The sequence below is a fragment of the Platichthys flesus genome, chromosome 21 (genome assembly GCF_949316205.1).
Source record: "Platichthys flesus chromosome 21, fPlaFle2.1, whole genome shotgun sequence".
NCBI classification, from domain to species: Eukaryota; Metazoa; Chordata; class Actinopteri; order Pleuronectiformes; family Pleuronectidae; genus Platichthys; species Platichthys flesus.
Genome location: NC_084965.1, coordinates 11,137,585 through 11,157,443, shown reverse-complemented (window position 1 = coordinate 11,157,443; position 19,859 = coordinate 11,137,585). Strand labels below are relative to the sequence as shown.

At 42.7% G+C, this 19,859-nt stretch overlaps 1 protein-coding gene across 2 annotated transcripts in view; it reads left to right on the top strand.

Moving 5' to 3' along the window:
• pola1 (polymerase (DNA directed), alpha 1) overlaps positions 1-19,859 on the top strand; it is a 46,001-nt gene that overhangs the window by 1,041 nt on the left and 25,101 nt on the right. The window contains exons 3-32 of one of the 2 annotated variants that reach the window (XM_062379873.1): positions 426-522; positions 599-676; positions 781-896; positions 1,354-1,416; positions 1,923-2,024; positions 2,098-2,251; positions 2,362-2,527; positions 2,727-2,899; positions 2,985-3,097; positions 3,570-3,683; positions 3,776-3,850; positions 3,949-4,087; positions 4,246-4,400; positions 4,563-4,647; positions 4,893-4,954; positions 5,098-5,187; positions 5,279-5,395; positions 5,521-5,696; positions 5,782-5,911; positions 6,423-6,542; positions 6,638-6,728; positions 6,824-6,948; positions 7,079-7,228; positions 7,524-7,646; positions 17,917-17,949; positions 18,038-18,130; positions 18,229-18,434; positions 18,697-18,829; positions 18,986-19,114; positions 19,300-19,474. In XM_062379873.1, the coding sequence (XP_062235857.1) occupies positions 426-522; positions 599-676; positions 781-896; positions 1,354-1,416; positions 1,923-2,024; positions 2,098-2,251; positions 2,362-2,527; positions 2,727-2,899; positions 2,985-3,097; positions 3,570-3,683; positions 3,776-3,850; positions 3,949-4,087; positions 4,246-4,400; positions 4,563-4,647; positions 4,893-4,954; positions 5,098-5,187; positions 5,279-5,395; positions 5,521-5,696; positions 5,782-5,911; positions 6,423-6,542; positions 6,638-6,728; positions 6,824-6,948; positions 7,079-7,228; positions 7,524-7,646; positions 17,917-17,949; positions 18,038-18,130; positions 18,229-18,434; positions 18,697-18,829; positions 18,986-19,114; positions 19,300-19,474 (3,583 nt within the window). Of the gene's footprint in view, positions 1-425; positions 523-598; positions 677-780; positions 897-1,353; positions 1,417-1,922; positions 2,025-2,097; positions 2,252-2,358; positions 2,528-2,726; positions 2,900-2,984; positions 3,098-3,569; positions 3,684-3,775; positions 3,851-3,948; positions 4,088-4,245; positions 4,401-4,562; positions 4,648-4,892; positions 4,955-5,097; positions 5,188-5,278; positions 5,396-5,520; positions 5,697-5,781; positions 5,912-6,422; positions 6,543-6,637; positions 6,729-6,823; positions 6,949-7,078; positions 7,229-7,523; positions 7,647-17,916; positions 17,950-18,037; positions 18,131-18,228; positions 18,435-18,696; positions 18,830-18,985; positions 19,115-19,299; positions 19,475-19,859 lie in introns of both variants that reach the window. The other variant, XM_062379872.1, reaches the window with a different exon arrangement.

Sequence of the window (19,859 nt, the reverse complement as noted above, 5' to 3'; positions counted from 1 at the left end):
GACAAATCTGTGATTGCCAGTTAGACTTTGTGCGGGAGCTCTTTCACAAGTTTTGATCCCGTCATAGTTTATGTGATATACAAGGTTTTGGGCTGTTGGTTACACACCCAGCTAGAAAGCGACAGACCTTGACGTGTTTAGCAGTGCTGTGCATCAACCTTTTATGCACATAACACTGGTGTTACAGAGGATGATAGCTTTGGAGCATTATTGAGCAACGCACCATCAATTCACCTCACACACAAGTAAACATACAAACATATATGTCGAACAGCCCTGTTCAGCACATTCCATAGGATGAACAAGTACTTAAATATTCAGAATCTTGTTTTTAAACCTTTCAACAGAGAAAAGTGCTCCAGGATTTGATATTAACTCAGGTTTGCTCGTTTAATAGATGTGAAACCAATGACCGTGTTTTCCAGGTGGAGGAGCTCACCAGTGTTTACGAGGAGGTGGACGAGGACCAGTACTCAAAGATGGTACGAGACCGACAAGAGGATGACTGGATTATAGACGATGGTGAGTCTCAGTCTCTTTATCCACTGCAGGGATATATGTGTAATGAAGAGCTCTTATAACACTTCTCTTCACATAGATGGAACAGGATATGTGGAGGACGGACGAGAAATCTTCGATGACGATTTGGATGATGACGTAGTGGAAAACAAAAAAGGTGAACTAGGAATGCATCAGACACAGGTTTAATGTTTTTCTTTGAGAATGGGAGTTGGACCATGGACAGTTTAATTGTGTCAATCCATTTGTTTGTGTTTTCAGGAAAAGCAGGTGCTAAAGGAGCAGACTCAAAGAAGAATGCTAAGAAAGCTGCAGTCTCTAAGCCTAACACCATAAAGAGCCTTTTCATGAACAGTAATGTCAAGCGGCCGGCTGAGGTGTGTTTTATGTTTGTGTCATTGACTGTCTTTAGTAACTGTTTCTATTAGAACTTTCTTCAAGTCTGCATGTTGATTTTCTGAACCATCCCTTTCTCATGAACTACTCGAGAGAATTTCTTGAAATTTATCCGACTCATTCATTTAGATTTGAAAGTGAACACAATAGTTTTTTATTTGTCAAAGGTCACTCTGTCCTCACATAAGCACATTTTTGGCCACAACCCAAGAATTAATGTGTAAATTATGAAATATTTTTCAGAATCAATGTCAACAAAGTCAAAGGTTCACTCCACAGTAACGTTATAAAGTTCTGTTTCCTGGCATGACAATAATTCTAGTTTTACCTTTCAGTGGAAGTGAAAACACTCAAATAGAACAAGAGAAGTCACTTACCCGATTCTTGCTCCTTTATTTGTTCATGCATTGATCAGGATTGTAATTTTGTCTGTTGCAGAAAGACGTGGACCTTTCCAAAGACGACTTATTAGGAGACATCCTACAGGACCTGCACTCTGAGGTAAGTAACACACCAGCTAACCACAAAACAGAAAATAATGAATTGTGCTTTCTTTATAGAGATACTGCAGTATTGAGTTTAAATAATTTATCAAGTGGTGGCTAAAAATAAAGATTTATATTGAATGTTTTAGCTTATCTATGATTCATTAGCAGGCCATGCTGTGTAAATTAAATTAGACACCAGAAAGTAGTGATAAAAAGTGAAATAAATATGAAGATGATAAATCCCATGGATCCAAAACTTAATTTGGGCATAATTCAATGAGGGGGAGTCTTCCATGCCCCAATGTCAGGTCTCAGTAAAACATAGAAGAATCTCAACCTTTTGATGTGAAGAAGTCATTTATACAGGATTGCATATGTAGGTTAATATGGTTTTGCCTAATTTCTTTCTGATGGGGACTTTTTTTTTAAAGCCGACCTTGACTCCTCTTATTTGTCAGTATCTAATCTGATATGTTGTCATGTTTGCTTTTTAAATCAGTTTTGAATCTGTCTCCCTAGAAACCAAATCCTTTGGCGCCTCCGCCTGTAGTGGCTCTGAAGAAAAAGAAGTCTCTTGGATCCCCCTTGAATCCGTTTTCCATCAAATCTCAATTGCCAAAGGTATTTTTCAATCTGTCAACCTTTTCTTTCATAGTTTTGAAAATATTTTAAATGTATAATGTTTTGTCACCAGGAGTCACCCTCAGCTACAGGCTTAAAGTCCAAAGTGATCCGCCCGCCGCCTTCTCACCCGAGCCCAAGGACATCAGCTTGTCCTCCTCCCTCCAAACCTGCTCTTCCTTCAGAGAAGCAGCGGGTGAAAGTGAAGGAGCTGGATGAAGAGGAAGGTGAGGAAGACAGAGACACAGTTGTGCAAACGTACAAACTTTTACTCTGTTTGTCTCCTTATAGAAAAAGAGCTCACTCTTATCTTCTATGGTGACTTGTCTCTTAGTAGATGACTCTCTGGCGTTTGATGGTGTGGACTTCGATGAGCCGATGGAGGTTGGACTAGAGGAGGAGAAGCCAGCAGTTACTGAGGATGCTGAACTTGGATCTAAAGGAGGAGCGTTTGCTGCAGTGAAATTGGAGCCCAAAGAAGAGTGTCCGGATCCCATCCTCTTGTAAGTTTTTATCTGCCTCTGATATTTCTGTTCAAGACCTGGATAAGATTTTATCTGCCTCCAGTTTTCCACACAGGAAAGACACAGAATCCTTCATGTATAATAAATGCATAATGAGAAGTACGTGCTGCTGCTAACATGGGACTGATTCACAAATGAGCTTGAGTTTTAAGATCTCGGTTCCTGTGTCCATTTCCAGGTCAAGCAGGATCGGAGGCTCCTGGGGACAAGAGGAGGAGGGCGAAGTCACTGAGGCTCAAGCAGAGGTACTGGTCGACTCCAGCAAACTCCCCCTAGTGGAGGGGGCAGACGGGGAGCAGGTTTTCCGTTTCTATTGGTTGGATGCATTCGAAGAGCCGTACAATAAGCCAGGTGAGTCAAACTTACACTTGAAGGAAACATGTATAGAGAGGACACTATCGCTGTGAGGCACCTGCTGATATTTCCATTTTGCTAGGTGTGGTGTACCTGTTTGGAAAAGTTTGGATCGAATCTGCAAAATCTCACGTCAGCTGCTGTGTTTCCGTCAAGAACATCGAGCGGACCATGTACCTGCTGCCTCGGGAATACGTAGGTCTCCTGTTCTGTCACATGACCGCTAATCTCACTCTCATAGGACGGTTAGAGTTGCTGTTTTCAGACCGGGCTAGTGCGAATGGAACAAATCTTAACGAGAGTTAGGTTTTCAGGAACAGAACAACCAGGCTCTGCTGCTAATACTTAGTGGATTGTTAGAAAACTCAGAACAGATGTTAAAGTGACTCAAAACCTTTTTAATAATAATATTACTGTGTGTATGTACACTTCATATACGTATGTTATCTCGTATTACTTTAATGAGTAAGACCACTTGTTTATATTCTCAGTTAGTTGCCTTTTAGTTTAATTACAGAACTTTAATTACACTATCAAGTTTTATAGTTTTGAAATCTATAATAATTATAAATCATTTTCCATGCAAAGTACAGATGGTTTCTACTTGTGAAATGTTTGTGTGATCACTTTTTTACTAACTTGTTTTTCTTCTGACTTTCATCAACAGAAAGTAAATCCTAAGAATGGGGAGGTGTCGGATACTCCTGTCGGAATGATGGACGTTTACCAGGAGTTAAACGAGCTCTCTGAGAAGTTCAGGATTATGAAGTTCAAGTCCAAGGTTGGTTCCAACCTTGGTTATAGCATTATAGTATATTTCTGGTGGGTGGCTTGTCTGACTTGTTTGTGGTGTATGTTTTTGTCTCTCTGCAGAAAGTGGACAGGAACTACTCCTTTGAAATTCCTGATGTGCCCAGTCAGTCTGAATACCTGGAAGTCCGATATTCTGTGAGTAGACACATGCACACGTATCCACCTTCCCCAGATTGGCCATGGTTTTCTCCTAGTAACACATTTATCTGTGTGGGGAATTTGTTTTCTTGTAGGCCGAGTTTCCTGCTCTGCCTACTGACCTGAAGGGGGCAACCTTTTCCCACATTTTCGGGACCAACACCTCCAGTCTGGAGCACTTCCTCCTCAGCAGGAAGATCAGAGGGCCTTGCTGGCTCGACATCAAGACTCCACGTAAGAAGGAATATCTAGATGTGTGGCCCATGTTTCAAAGATTGATCATAACCTGCTTTTACTTCAACATTACTTGTTTAAAAAGGATTTTACAATAAATCTGGAATCTCCGATGGAAATTGCCAATGTAATGTCTCCTCTGGTTGTATGTGTGTTAGAGCTGATGAGCCAGCCGGTGAGCTGGTGTAAGGTGGAAGCTCTGGCCCTGAGAAGTGACCTGGTCACTGTGGTTAAAGACCTGACTCCTCCGCCCATCACTGTCATGTCCATCAGCCTCAAGACAATCCAGAACACCAAGACGCACCACAATGAGGTCAGAGCATTGTCAGTTTCCACTTTTAGCAGGAACTCTATGATGGATTCGTCATTATAGTTTATCATGATATTATTTAATTGTGTTATTTATTGCTATGGCTATAAATAGACTGAAATATAAAGTGAGCAAGGACGTGATGATGTAAATTTTCTCCTGCAGATTGTGTCTCTGGCTGCACTCGTTCACTATGAGTTCCACATGGATAAGGCTGCACCTCGACCTCCCTACCAGACCCACTTCTGTGGTGAGCTATTCAAAATTGCTGTTTTTTTTTTTTTTAGAGAATTGCTCCGGATTGTGTATGAAATGGAAATGTATGGGAATTTAATCATATTCAATCACATAAATATGTATACACATCAGATTTACATTTAATTCTGTAGCCAGTTTGTCCTAAAGTTGAACATGTTGAATACTAATCAGAAGCTCAGTCGACAAGAGAGTTTAAAAATGAGGAACACGTAGGAATCATTATTCTTGTTTTTTCAGTGGTCAGCAAACCAGCAGACTGCATCTTCCCGTACGACTTCAAAGAGGCGATCAGGAAAAAGGTGAATGGCCTTTATTTCAATATTTTAGATTTCAATGTTTACAGGTTTCTTTTGACTTGATGTAGAGAATATGTTATGCACTCTGGCTCCTCTCCGTGGTCTGTGTGGACGCTGAACATTGAGTGTCTCCCTTCCTCTGTTAGAATGGAAAGGTGGAGATAGCTGCCACAGAGCGAACTCTGCTTGGCTTCTTCTTGGCCAAGATGCACAAGATTGACCCCGATGTGCTGGTGGTGAGTCGAAGACACAGTGATATAAGAACCTAAGATGCACAGGAAACAGGTGAAATGCCTCATCAGCGTGGTGACCTTTTATTTCCTGTAGGGCCACGACATCTTCGGTTTTGACCTGGAAGTGCTTCTGCAGAGGATCACCGTGTGCAAGGTTCCGCACTGGTCTAAGATTGGACGCCTTCGGAGAGCCAATATGCCCAAATTAGGTGTAAGAAAAACAAAAATAACAAGTAAAGGAGGCTGTTGTTTTTCTTTACCGCTCTTCACAACACTGATCATTCTTATGTTGCATGTGCTTGTGTTTATGTGTTTTTGTGGCCTGTATTCTTGCAGGGTCGTGGTTCCTTTGCAGAGAAGAGCGCAACATGTGGCCGACTGGTGTGCGATGTGGAGATCTCAGCCAAGGAGCTGATTCGCTGTAAAAGCTATCACCTGACTGAGCTGACTGCCCAGGTACTGAAGACGGAGAGAGTCACCGTCCCCCAGGAAGAGATCAAAAACCTCTACAGGTGAATACGTTTAATGTGAATTTCTTTTTTTCCCAAACATTATTTTTGTTTGTGCATCCTAAACTGTGAGTTTTGTGTTTTTCAGTGACTCTCCTCACCTGCTCTACCTGTTGGAGTTGACATGGACGGACGCCAAGCTGATCCTCCAGATCATGTGTGAGCTCAACGTGCTGCCGCTGGCCCTGCAGATCACCAACATCGCCGGCAATGTCCTGGTAACATTCAGCAACACTGTTTCATATTTCTGATTTCATCACTCCAGACTAATAGCAACTCATTCAGATACCAAGTAACATTGCACTTCACAGTCTTGATTTTAACATCCAAAAAGCAGACACACGTAAAGTACCTCTACCTTAACTGAGTGAGGGTTGAGCTTGAGAAAATACTTGGCCCCACAAAGTGAAAATGTCTGTACCATCAACATTATTATTTGTGATGTTCGTGACAAAAGACAGAAGGACAGACGATCAGCTGTTGTTTTGTCTTTTATGTGCAGTCAGAAGCAGAAGAGTTTGTTCTTGTGAATGATTAGAAACGATTTTAGACTTTGAAAGCCTTTTTTCTAAAACTTAGTGTCTGTTTGTTGTGATCAACCCATGCAATTTACAGAGAGATTTTTGAAAGGAAAAAAAGATGCAGCACCTCTGAAGTTTACTTCTGGCTTATGTCGGGTTTATAAGTCTTTTCTTTTCCTTTTTCCAATCACTTGATTCTTCTCTGCAGTCTCGTACTTTGATGGGCGGTCGCGCCGAGAGGAATGAGTTCCTGCTGCTTCATGCCTTCCATGAGAAAAATTACATTGTCCCGGACAAACCCTCCTTCAAAAAGGCCCAGCTGGCGATGGTAGAGACGCACAAACGCACAGATTTCTCTTTTTCAATGTACAATCATGTGACCGGTGGTTCTTGCCCTTTTCCCCTTTTGTCCCTGTGTCCCAGCTCGATGGAGAGGATGACCTGGATGCAGGGAAAAACAAGCGGAAGAAGAAGGCAGCTTATGCTGGAGGTCTAGTGCTGGATCCTAAAGTTGGTAAGAACACGTTGGAAATCGTTGCAATTTGTGTTGTTCTTAGGAAAATGTGTGTTTTCTTCTTTCGGTAATCGCTTTCCGTCTCTTTTCATTAGGTTTCTATGATAAGTTTGTACTGCTGCTCGACTTCAACAGCCTGTATCCCTCAATCATCCAGGAGTTCAACATCTGCTTCACCACTGTGCAGAGGGAAGCTCAGAACACTCAGAAGAAGAACGAGGTCTGTCCGTTGCTTCTTCACATGTTTACTACGCGTGATTTATTCATGCAAACACGTGGGTGGCTCAAGATCCAGATCCCCAGCATCACTTTCCTTTCTCTGTTTTTAATTCCTGTTGTCGTGGCTATAGGTGAACGAGCCAGAGGAGATTCCCGAGGTTCCAGATTCCACCCTGGAAATGGGAATCCTGCCAAAGGAAATCAGGAAGCTGGTTGAGCGGAGAAAACAAGTGAAACAGCTGATGAAGCAGCAGGACCTCAACCCGGACCTTTACCTGCAGGTACACATGCAATCATTCATACAGTCCAACACAAACATACACATGACGGTGTCACTCTCTCTGTTTTCTAGACAGAGCATGTGTGATTGTCTTGCTAAAGCAGAACAAATATGGGAGGTATAGAACAAGAATTTTCCACTAGTTGTTCGATGTTTGATGGCATCATTTTCTTGGATGAATAAAATGAAGCCCTGTAAAACAATCATTACTTAGAATTCTTCATTATGACTTTGGCCAAGCCAGATATAAGCTGACTGTATTTGGCCAAACTTAACTCTGTTTAACGGTTCCACAGTACGACATCCGTCAGAAGGCTCTGAAGCTGACGGCTAACAGCATGTACGGCTGCCTGGGATTCAGCTTCAGCCGTTTCTACGCCAAGCCACTCGCTGCCCTGGTCACACACAAGGGTCGAGAGGTGAGTCGAACACTGACACACACACACTCACACACACACTCACACACACACACACATATGCACATTGATCAGTGACTGTGGCCATTACAGATGCCCAGATCTTTAATTGTCACGCCTCTGAAAGCTGATACACATCTAAACAAGCTGATCTAAAAGAAGATAAAACATTAAGTTATCGATCCCTGTAGGACAAATTAAATTGACTCCGCAGCACAAAAAGTAGTAGCTCAAGGGTAAACATCCTAAGAAATAAAATGGGAATAGAAACAGAATCCAAAATACATATTATAAATAGAAGGATATACAATAACATGTATACTAATTCTATAAAAGTGCAATTTGTCTGTTGTATAAACACAATGGAATTTGGTTAAACACAGAGCAGATCATACAAAGGCACATACACTCAGACTGTGATTTAAATCTCTAGTCTTCACTATAAATCAACAGGAGAGTGCAGTAGAAGTCAAAACAGTTCAATTCTTATCCACAAGGTGGCACTGCTACATCAGAATCCACACGTGCACTCTCCCTCCTCTGTTCCATTTTGTACTAGACTTTTTTTCCCCCTCATCTCGTGTTTCTTTTTTCTTTTTTCCTGTCTCACATTTGTCAGCCGCACTCTCTCTCCACTAAATAATATCTTCCTCGCTCGCTCTTCCCTCCTCTAAATATGATTAATCCTTCAAGTTCATTTTGTCAGAATGAGAGGCCTGCTCTCGTGTCTGTGATATCAATAGTCCTGTGTGAGTGTTTTCCAGTAACAAAATCCCCCCAACACACACACACACACACACACACACACTATCTGAACACTCACTCTCCCCATGTAAAGTCTGTTTGTGTAAATGACTCCGGTCAACACGCACGAATGGAACAACGTGGGCGTGCGCGCTCGATAAACTGGTGCGAAGCGGCGTGTGTGCTGCATGACATAAACGGCTAAACCGGGTGTTGTAACCGAGCACCACGCTCACACTCTCTCTCCCACCTCGTCAGTGGTTGTACTCATGTTCTTTTTAATGAGCTCTAACAGTACACATCCTCAGCAGAGGCGTCAGGCTTTGCCTCAGGGGACTCCTTCATTAAGATCCCCTTACACACTCATTGTGTTCCCTAATGGAGGGCAGGGCAGTAACTGTGTGTGTGTGTGTGTGTTGATTTGTCAGTCAGTTTGTGCCTGCAGTCATGCTTGTTAGGCTGACAGAGCTACATTGTAAAAGGTGTGTTTTTCATTTGCTGGGACAGGTGGGAGTTTCTCTCACCCCAGACTGCCAGAGGAGCATGTGTTAATTACACTTCACCTCCTTCTTGCTTAATTTCCTCCCAGAAGCATAAACAGGAAGTCGGTTTCGCTCTCATCATCTGAAATGGTGTAAGTTTTGCACATTTTTTGTGCAGTTGTGTTAAACCAAATAATTTGGAAACATAATTTAAATGTGCATTCCTTGTTTGTAAATGGCACAAAAGAAAATGTAATTTAATTCTCAATACAGTTAAAAAACCAAACAAATATGAACTGATTTTTCCCAATTCTCTAGATATAAATTGCTGGAATAATCTATTGTTAAACTTCAAGCAAAATAATAATTACCTTTTAAAATAAATTAGGGTTTGTAAGTGGTAAAATTTTGGCATCAAATAATGAAATGTGTAAAGACTTTCAGGAAAGTTAATTGTAAGAAGATAAAGTTGGCAACTCTCTGGGTTTTTATTATTTTCAACAAATACAATGAGAACAACAACTAACTCTGCCCCAGACCGACAGCTTTTGAGTTTTTATAGAAGTAACTTCCCCAGTCTGTTGAGGCCTCTGTAAACTAACTGTATTCCCTTAGGAATTATCTTCCCTGGTTAGTTGCACACGGTGGCGAGTGATTTGACATGGATTAGAGACACGTGCATCGTAAGGTTATCAGTCACATCTGAAGTCACGGTGTGCACACGGTTCAAAGCACGGACCTGCTGAGGTAGCGGGAGATTCCACTTTGCACAATGTTAGAGTTTTGTTTACTTTGTATCTATGATGCATCTATTTTTACCTCTGGCTGTATGTAGATCACAGCCTCAACACAACCAGGAACACCTCTCTAAATAGTATGTGTTGTTGAAGTTAATTTAAGACAATTAATAAATAAAATCCTAGATTTAAGTACAATTTGTACCTATCTGTAATTCAACTGTTCAAATTAGCGTCATCTATTATTGTTTTTACAATGAATTACATTTACATGATTCTACAAAGCATCAAATTCTTGTTTACAGTTTCATGAGGCTTTGACGTCCTTGTTTTTCTGATCTGGACGGTCAAAACTGAAATAAATCATTTAGAATGTGGATTTAGAACGTGAAGTGCTCCCAGTACAGGAGTCATCACTTACCACGCGTACACTGGCGGTGGTTTGGTTCGACACTTTGAACCAAACCGAGCTGTTTTTATTGACTCTGTATCGGGCGCTGAAGTTTAATGACCGCCAGCCAAGTGGTTCTTGGTAGTTTCCGACTGCGGCGAGCCAGAGAGGCCAGCTGGCATTTATAGCTGGGTTTCTGGTGTATTTGTGGGTATTGCCATTTGCACCCCCGCCCCCAGTTTAATCGTCACATTTGCACTCAACTTTCATATCATGATTTAAGAGGCTTTTTATATTTATAATTATAACACGCGCACTAACCACTACTCGGTAGCGGACATAAATCCACCTTCCCGCCCCTTGCCGCATTCCCTTCATCTGTATGGACGAGTGTTCGGCTGAATGCGCGTGTGTTCTTGGCTTAGCTCTCACCTTTCTCTCACTCTCATTTTAAATTGAGGCCTTAACCCCCTGTGGCACAACGGGTCAGGCCAGGGACCACAGTGGTTTGTCCGCCTGCCCGCGGCGGGCTTTAGACGAGAAGGCTCAGAAGGGGGATGACAGACCCTTGGCTGTGGCTCTTCTGATCAGATTTGCCAAGTTAAGAGCGGAAAACCCCCACTTACCCCCTTCCCCACGCCTCATATACAAGTTCCTTTAGTATGTCTTTTATCCGTGTGTGTGTGTGTCTTTGACTGTGTGTTAATGCCCATCCGTGAATGTGCACAAGTGCTACTGGCCGAACTCTGCCCTTTGTCGGTGAGACCATTTGTTGTGGCCCTCCTCTGTCCTGGTATGTGTGGGTATTAAGGGGGGGGATGATGGGTATTAAGAGGAAGGTGAAGGTTTAGGATTACACAGGCGAGGGTTCACCACAGATTGATGTCCCCCTCAACCCCTCTGCGTTATTTTGGGTTCTTTTGTATGTTCGCCAGAGAGCGGTCGGGTGCAGAGGAACAGATCTATGACTCACAGTCAACTCGCACACATGTGTGTGTTAAATAGGCTGAAAGATGCATTTGTCACACCAGTAAGACTCACTGTCCACCGAAGAGTGGCTGCTGAATCCCTGACATCATCCCACGGTTTCACCTGACACAAGATAGAGGATTTTCTGTAAGTGTCTAATAATGGAGCCCATCGTCTATTGTCTGATAACGAATTGGACTCTGGGGGCAATGGGGTTATTATGTTTGGGCTTCTGGGGTAGAGGTCGGATATCCGGGCCAAGGCTCTATGCATTGACAAGTTTCTTTTATCACACGAGTCAAACGTTTCTCTACACGAAACACAAGGAACAAAACTTTTTGCAGATTTGTTTAGATCCAGACAATATTATCTCTAGCTGCATATGAATGCATCAAAATATAAACAACAATAACCAATGCATTTCACTGGATGTGTTACAGCTCTTTTGCTCTCCACATGGACTGATTACTTACACTCAGCCAAAATCTTCTTAAACATAATTGGTCTAATCAGAAACCACAAGGCTCCCTGCCTCCAGATTTTTTGTATTCACTTGTAGAATCTTTTCATAGAGATAAGTTAATGCACTGCTTAATAAAGAATCATGGTGGAAAAACTCTACTGCATTCAGCTAGTTATTGCCTGGTTATTTGTGGTTATTGGCAGGTTATCGGTGCTCATTTCACATCCTGGTGCCTAATATTACTTGTCACAGCAAACAGGGGTGTCTGTTACCAGTCAAGGGCACCAGAACAGCTGCCACACCACCATGATTTTGTTTCAAAAAATCACGAACCTTCCCTTGTCACCACAAACAAAATGTGTGTGTGTGTGTTGGTGTTTATGTCCTCTAAACGAGTGATGTTAACAACAGGCTGGTGGAAGCCGCTGATTGTTGCGGAACGCAGATTGGTTTGACTTTTGACCCTTTTGCCTGCAAACCTGACAACCATTAGCAGGTGTGTGTGGACGGAGGATGCCTCCGGACGGCAATTCTCCTGTAATTGAGTCTCTGTCCTTGTGTTTAAAAACAGCCTGACAGGAGCTCCTAGTTGACATTATTGGACGGCATGCAGAGTGAAGAATAGAAGTGGGCTTGGGTGACAGAGCAGAGGGTGTGGAGAGGTCAAAGTTTGGTTTAGGTTAAACCTCTATTTGTACGTGTGTATGCGGGTGTAATGAAGTCTGAGTAAATATTGGTGTCCCCCGTTTAGGTAGCGTTTCATTCTCCTCGTCCCAGGAATCACAAATCATTTCACCCGGTTGGACACAGGAATACCTCGACCACCCCCCTCATGACCGCGTGTCCCTCTGCTCGATTACAGGCTGCAATGGTTGTGCACGCAAGTATTGTTGCCATTGTTTCTTTGATGCAGGGTTCCAATCACCGCTGCGGTCATAGAATCACTGGGGTCACATTTACGTTTTCCTAAATTAGACGTAGGACTACATAACCCGCCACAATGGTGTGTCTGCACATGCATGTGTACGCGCTCGTGTCTGGGGAAATGAGGGCTGCATGTTTCCATGGTCCTGTAGTCTGCTTAAAGAGCTGGCATTGCTCTTGATAGGCGGGGACTTAACAAATAGTCACATGGGAGCGTCGCTGCTATTTTGGCTGCATTAGCTTGTCTGTGAGGGCTGACAGTGGACAGGACAGGGTTTCAGAATCCAAGCTGCAACGTTGGTAACACCTACTAATGAGGCCATGTGAGACTGGGCTAATGACAGGGATTATAATTGATAATGGATTGATCTGACATCTGCTGTCTTTATCAGGGCTACTGATAGGGCTGGATAAGAGGGTAATTAGTAAATGGTTTAGGCTGACTTGGCACAGTAGTGGTGCACATGTAGAGTTCTGTTGAAACCTTTAAGTTTGTTGATTTTTGACCTGATAGACTAGATGCTTTGATGCTTTTGTCATTTATGGCACTTTGAGCCTTTCCTCCACACGGCAAAGAGGCAAAAACACGGATCAGAGAGTCCACGACTCAGAAGTTGATAATTCCAAACTGGAGAAGAACTTCGATCTGTTCATCGATGTAAATTGAATATGAAAAGTGTCCAGAATCTTTCCAATTATGATACTGACAAATTAGTTACCATAATTGGTCAATGGCAAAAAATACAAGCATTCTACAATATTTTAAACTGAGACTATTGAAGTATCATTGTCACTGTCTAGTCATTTTCGATGAATGCCAGCGTTTGGGATCTGCACCGGTTGTGTTAAATCAGACGCAGCTTTAAAACAGATTGACCCTCCCTGCAGCAGCCATGAGGACACAGCCATGGCATCTGCCAGGACAGGTGTGTGTGTGTGCTCGTTTGCAATAGGGGATTTTACATTTATTCTCTGGGTCTGCGTAGCTCACACTTACATAGAGGAAGCTTTAAATCGTGTGCATCTTTTTTTTGTGACATCGTGTAAGTGAGAGAGCTATTTGTCTGTGCGTGCGTACTCGTGCGCGTTGTGTACGTGTTGTGCGTACAACGGCTCCCGAGCTCTGACAGTGGTGTGTTCCTCCACAGGTTCCATTTCAGTCGGCCGACTGTCATCCCAAAATGCTTTTCAGCTCTGTGCTTTTCAAAACAATCGTCACTGGTGCCCCAGGCTCTTTTTACAAGGGCCCTCTGCCACACTGAGGTTTAACATGCCGCCTCTGATCTGCTGATCAGCAGAGCAGTGTCTGTGTGCGTGCGTGCGTGAGTGTGCATGCGTGCGTGCGTAGCAGGTCAGAATGGGAGATCGAGGGTGGACGTGGATGCCCGTTTCTCCTCTTATCATTTTGTCTCTCATCTTTATTGCTTCCTCTCCCTATTTAAACAATTTATCACTCAGTCAAGCGGGTCAATTACGACTAATATTATTTGAAATGTCAACTTGTCAAAAGAAAAGAGATTTAGTTGCAGAGGTGTTGGAAGTGGATTGAAATAAACGAATACATGAGAGCCACATGACAACAAAACGCGTAGATGACTAATAGGTTAGGCCAACGAATCCCTGAACAACAGCTGTGAAAAGGCGCATATCCCAACGAGGCTGAACCACTTATCAATTAGAATGACAGGGTGCAATAACTCCCGGCTAATGGGCAGACAGGTGCACATGCAAAGACATGAGACATGGTTAAAAACAGAAATTTGCAAGCTGTGAAAAAAGCCATCGGGCAAATGCAGATTTTCTCCTGCTGCTTAATGGCTCTGGAAAACATCAAATATAATCCGTTTCACTCATCTCTCCTGAAAATCTAGATTTAGGTTTATTCACTGACTGAAAGAGTTCTGTTTTATATCATTGACCTGTGCCCAACTTCATATTTTTCCAACATTGGCCGGAGCAAGTGCCCTTAAGTGGGTTTCCCCAAGAAACCAGGCGGTTTGTTGGGTGCATTATGTTTTTTCTAAATGGGGATTATTAATGTCAACTGTAAAACAATGCAAATCGGTTTAAATCCAGAGTCCACCACACTTGTGTGTTTGGCCCAAAACTAGTGTTAATGTAATAAATAATCTTATTCTAGAAGGTACAAAGTGCATGTTCCTCCTCGCTGGTGTGAGGCAGGCTGTTGCACACCAGAAAAAGCTTTACTCTTCCAAGCATTCTCCCGATTGCTCTTTGTGGTGTGAAGGCAAAACAGACCACAGTATTTTATCATGGTGAATTTGTGATAATACATAAAATTCCAACCCTCCACAACTACCAAATTGATATTTGATTGTCAAGGAAGCAATGACTTTAACAAACCCACATGGTTCCATGCTGCTATCACGAGGGAGGATGTCAAACCAGGATAATTCTTCTCTTCTGTCCACACCAAATTAACCAAACTACAGGTACAGCAGCTCCCTAATTGTTCATCGTTTTCTTGATGCAATTAGTTTTAATGAAGTAGTTAACGAAACAAACCTAAATAAATATGACTACAGGCTTATTTTTCATCATTACAACGGTGTATGCTAGAGAAAAGACATCTCCTGTTCTCCCTCCTTGTCTTACATTTCTTTTATTGTTCAGTGCCAGTCCTTCTGTAAAGTACCTCAGCTATAGAGAAATAAATGTTTGAAAAAGAAATGTAATTAAATGTTACCTTGACATGGACATAAACAAATTAACATTAAAAGTGATTAACTTCATATCTTACGTTTAAGGAAATAAACACTGAACATGAAGTTTTCATATTTGTGCATGTTGGCAAACAGAAGCACTGATAGGTCTGAAATTGTAATAGGCCACCCCTCACAGTTTCATTTCCTGTCAGGCAACCAATTGGTTAATTGACTAACACGAATATGGAGCAAGCTGTTGTTTTACAGAAGACAATCACACTATTAGTGGCTGAACAATACAAGTCCTCTCTCTGGCCTTTTTACCTTTTTCGGTATGAGAGGAATTCACTGTGAAGACTGGTGCAGTCATGAGAGGGAAAACATACACGCGCTCTTTCTACCCCCTGGGGATATGTGTTTGCATTGGTCCATAAAATATCTGTGTTGGTATGTGTATAGAAATGAGCGCACACACCAGCAGTTGCCCACATTCCAGCGTCATGGTCAAATGACTTGTCTTTCACATGGTTCATTCCTTGATGCAGTTTGTCCTGCTGGAAGTGACAGCATATGGAAAAACCTGTCTAAATGAGTCCACACATCAATTACATCAACACCTTCTCACCTCACTCATCCCCCCCTCGCGCCGCACTTTTCTCGCACTCTGTCTTCTCTACATCTCTCTATCCATCACTTCTCTGCACTTTGCATTTGTTTCTCCGTCTTTTGTTTTTCCTTTGATCCTCCTCTTTTGTCTCGCCCTCTTTAAACCACTTCTCTCTTACTGCATCAACGTGAAAAGAAATACTAAAGAGAGATTACTCATAACAAATTTGAATGTAAATTTTCTAATTCAATATATGAGATAACAAAGTAGAAGGGACGTTGAGACTGAAACCTCATCAATTGTCAATGCATTCAAAAACGATATGTAATTCTATGAGAGAATTTAATTTAAGTATCATTCGATTCTTGGATCATGACTCTAAAAATTGTAAATACAGCCAATGCATTGTAACTTGACTTACCCGGAAGGTGTGCAGAAAGTGTTGCAGCATGTAAATCGTTTTTTGCTGGGATGCGTCTGCATTTTTTTGAATGAGTCTGCTACAGGCTGGATGTTTCTACCACCTCCACACAGGGGCAGAGTCAGAGCAACCATCTGGTTCTTGGTCACCTCTGTTTCCAGGACCTTTCTCCCCCTCTTGCTCAAATTATCTCTTTCAACCCCATGGCCTTAGTTTGGCAACCGGTCGAAAATCAATTAGGGTCGGAGGATGTCAGATAGGTAGGTGGTCCCTCATGCAGTATGTGGTCCACAAAGCATTTGCATTCAGCTCAGAGAATGTATTTAGAGTTGTCCACTTGTGATCTTGCACCTGACACAGATGTTTACTGCAGGTATGAGGAGAGTTAAAGTGACTCTAGAGAAACGAAAGGCACCTAACCTTAATTTCAAGACTTATATCAAATTCGCTGAATACTAGTCCTTGTCCAAAGTCAGCAAACAGTTCTTGAATTCTGATTTACCCTTGTCATGGGATATTCAGTGTAGATTAATGAAAATACATTTTGTTATAAAGTTAAGGGGAAAAAAAAGGATGCAGCATAACAAAATGCGGAAAATGAAGGATTCTGAATTTTTCGCTCAATCGTTTCTATTTATCTACCTCTTCTTCTTATTTCTAGATGATGAATAAAATACTCTTACATTTACTAGATGGGTCCGTGATCTACATTTTAACCTGGAATAAAAAGGCATTCTAATTCTGATTTGAAAGCTTTTATCAACTAAAATGTAGTAATCTTTTTACTGAAAATGTCGGTAATACCATCATATTAGCCGTCACATATTACAGCGGTAGAGTCGCTTTTGGTTTTAAGATTTATCGACATGTACCCTCAATCTTACTAAGTCCTGAGAATTATTTCATATCCTTCGTTCCCTCCTCGTCTTCCTCTCCTCAACCAGTGTGAGTCAGTTTAGTTGATTCGTCTGCATAAAAGCTTAGCAGCACATTTCAGGGTGTATGTGCTCAGGCCAAAATCTGTGTGTTTGTTTGTGGTGAGACCTTGACCTTGACTGCAGTCCCTAATGGAGATGGCTGTTCTGTGAATGAGTCAACCCCCCCCGCCGTACAGCAGTATCGAGAAGCCCATAAAGCATGCTGAAGTCCCACTCTGGTTTCAGGGAGTGGAACACCGTCCGTCCGTCTCCCCCCCCCCCCCCCCCCCCCCCCACAATTCCATTGCTGCCTAGCCCCGCCCCCTCCTGACACTCTGAAATAGCCACGTCCTTGTCCCGATGCTGAGCACAGTGCGAGTCGGGGTGTGTATATATCCGGCTGTGGTTGATTGAGGAGCAGATTGCTGGTGACAGGTCACACTGCGTTCTGTCCCTCCGACCCCCCAGATTAGCGACCCAGAGCCCCCACCCAACTCTCCACTCCTCTGGGCCCCCACCTGTTGGGATCCCTCTGCTGCTCAGATCTCTCCCTCTTTCACACTCCCGCACACACACACAAGCGGTGGACAACCTGCGTTAACAGAATTCTCTTATTTGTCTGTCACTCTCTCTGCGGGTGATAAAGGCCATTACGAGTCATTAAGAAGTGTGTGTGTGTGGGGGGGGGGGTTGAAAAGACTCCTGTCACAGCACACTCTCATAATTGCCCTCTTGGCCAATTATCCCCCATTTAAAAGCAAGTCACCTGCTCTGCTCTCATGTACACACAAATTCATGCATACACACCGTTCACTACACACACACACAATCACCCAACAAATAAGATAGAAACATAATCTTTGTTTGGTTGTTTACAGTGTATGTGCTGTAGTGCGTTTTGTAGTCGACATTTCCATCCATTCATGCTGTCGTGTTTGCTTTCCTCTTTCAGATTCTGATGAACACAAAAGACCTGGTTCAGAAGGTGAGATATCAACAAGCCTTCAGTTGTTGTTCACTGATAAGGGCTTTGGAACAATATGACCTAAAACCTTTAATCGCTTGTGACCTAGATGAATCTGGAAGTCATCTACGGAGACACCGACTCAATTATGATCAACACCAACAGCCGGTCTTTGGAGGAGGTCTTCAAACTCGGCAATAAGGTCTGTTTGGGAATTTATTTGACTGTGACTCAATGTTTTCGCCACATATTGACCCGGCAATCTATAAAATGTACATCTCTTATGTTCATTACTTCCAGGTAAAAGCTGAAGTGAACAAGCTCTACAAACTGCTGGAGATTGACATCGACGGCGTGTTTAAGTCCCTCTTACTGCTGAAGAAGAAGAAATACGCGGCCTTGGTTGTGGAGAATCACGGCGATGGACAGTACACCGTCAAGCAGGAGCTCAAAGGGCTGGATATTGTCCGCAGAGATTGGTGTGACCTGGCCAAGGAATGTGGCAAGTACGTTGAATATACCAAACTGAAATTTGGATTTTCTTGTGTCGGCAGATACAGCTTCTGTCCTGTTAGCATGTTGAAAGGGCACTACAAGGGATGTTAAAGGTTTCTATTGGTCTTTAATAGACATCCATCAATTGTCTATATCGCTTATCCTTTGTCGCGGCGGGAGCTGGAGCCATCCCAATTGCCATTGGATGATATATTTATAAACTTTACAGCAGAAATACTCCAGCATGATAAATCCTCTTTTTTCCTATCCCAGCTACGTGATTGGTCAGATCTTGTCGGACCTGAGTCGTGACGTCATTGTGGAGAACATCCAGAAACACCTGGTGGAGACGGGAGAGAAGGTAGCAGATGGAACCATACCTATGAACCAGTACGAGATAAACAAGGTGAGGACTTTCTTAAAATGTATAATAAAAACACTCTGTCATGTGAATAAAGGAACAAATCATCACAGCTCAAGTGAGGCTCTGCCTATAGGGAGTCATCCTTACTGTATTTTCTCCTCTTGATGGTCATTTTTCTCTTTTCTCCTCCTCTTTCAGGCACTGACTAAAGATCCTCAGGACTACCCAGACAAGAAGAGCCTCCCTCACGTCCACGTGGCTCTATGGATGAACTCTCAGGGCGGACGGGTCAAAGCTGGAGATACAGTCTCTTACATCATCTGTAAGGTGTGTGCATACAAAAAACGTGAATATGACTGGGGTACAGAATACGTTGCAGGGGTTTTATCATTTACCCCATCATGAACAAATATAGTTGAAGTTTCATGGATACTTCTGGGTGTACGAACCTACAGTGTGAGGTACAACCTACCACTGAAACCACTGCATATTTTGTTTTTTTTATCCCCCAGGATGGCTCCACACTTGCAGCCAGTCAGAGAGCCTACGCTTTGGAGCAACTCCAGAAGCAGGAGGGTCTCAGTCTGGACACTCAGTACTACCTGGCCCAGCAGGTCCACCCCGTGGTGTCTCGAATCTGTGACCCCATTGAGGGCATTGACAGCGTGCTCATAGCCACGTGGCTGGGTAGGTTAATTACAGGTTATGAGAAACTGTAAAATGCTTTAATTGTATTGAGAGTGGGCGGTCCGTCATCACTCAGGTGCTAGATCATGATTCAAAGTTTATCAGGTTTCTTTATGTCTTTAAAAACACGGGGGCGAAAGTTTTGAGTGAAAAGTCTTGACCTCAACTCGCAAAAAGCAACGGCATAATTGACATAACTGAATTTACATTGAAAGTTTAAACACAATTTCTTTGTCTTGCTCTTTTATAAATACACTCTGTCCGTGAAGTGTGTTGCTACTAATCTCTCTTTATGTGTTAGCATTAGAATTCTAATTCTGATGTTTAATGGTCCATTGACAGCTGAGACCTCCAAAAATAGGAACGATGTCATGCCCGATTCCGC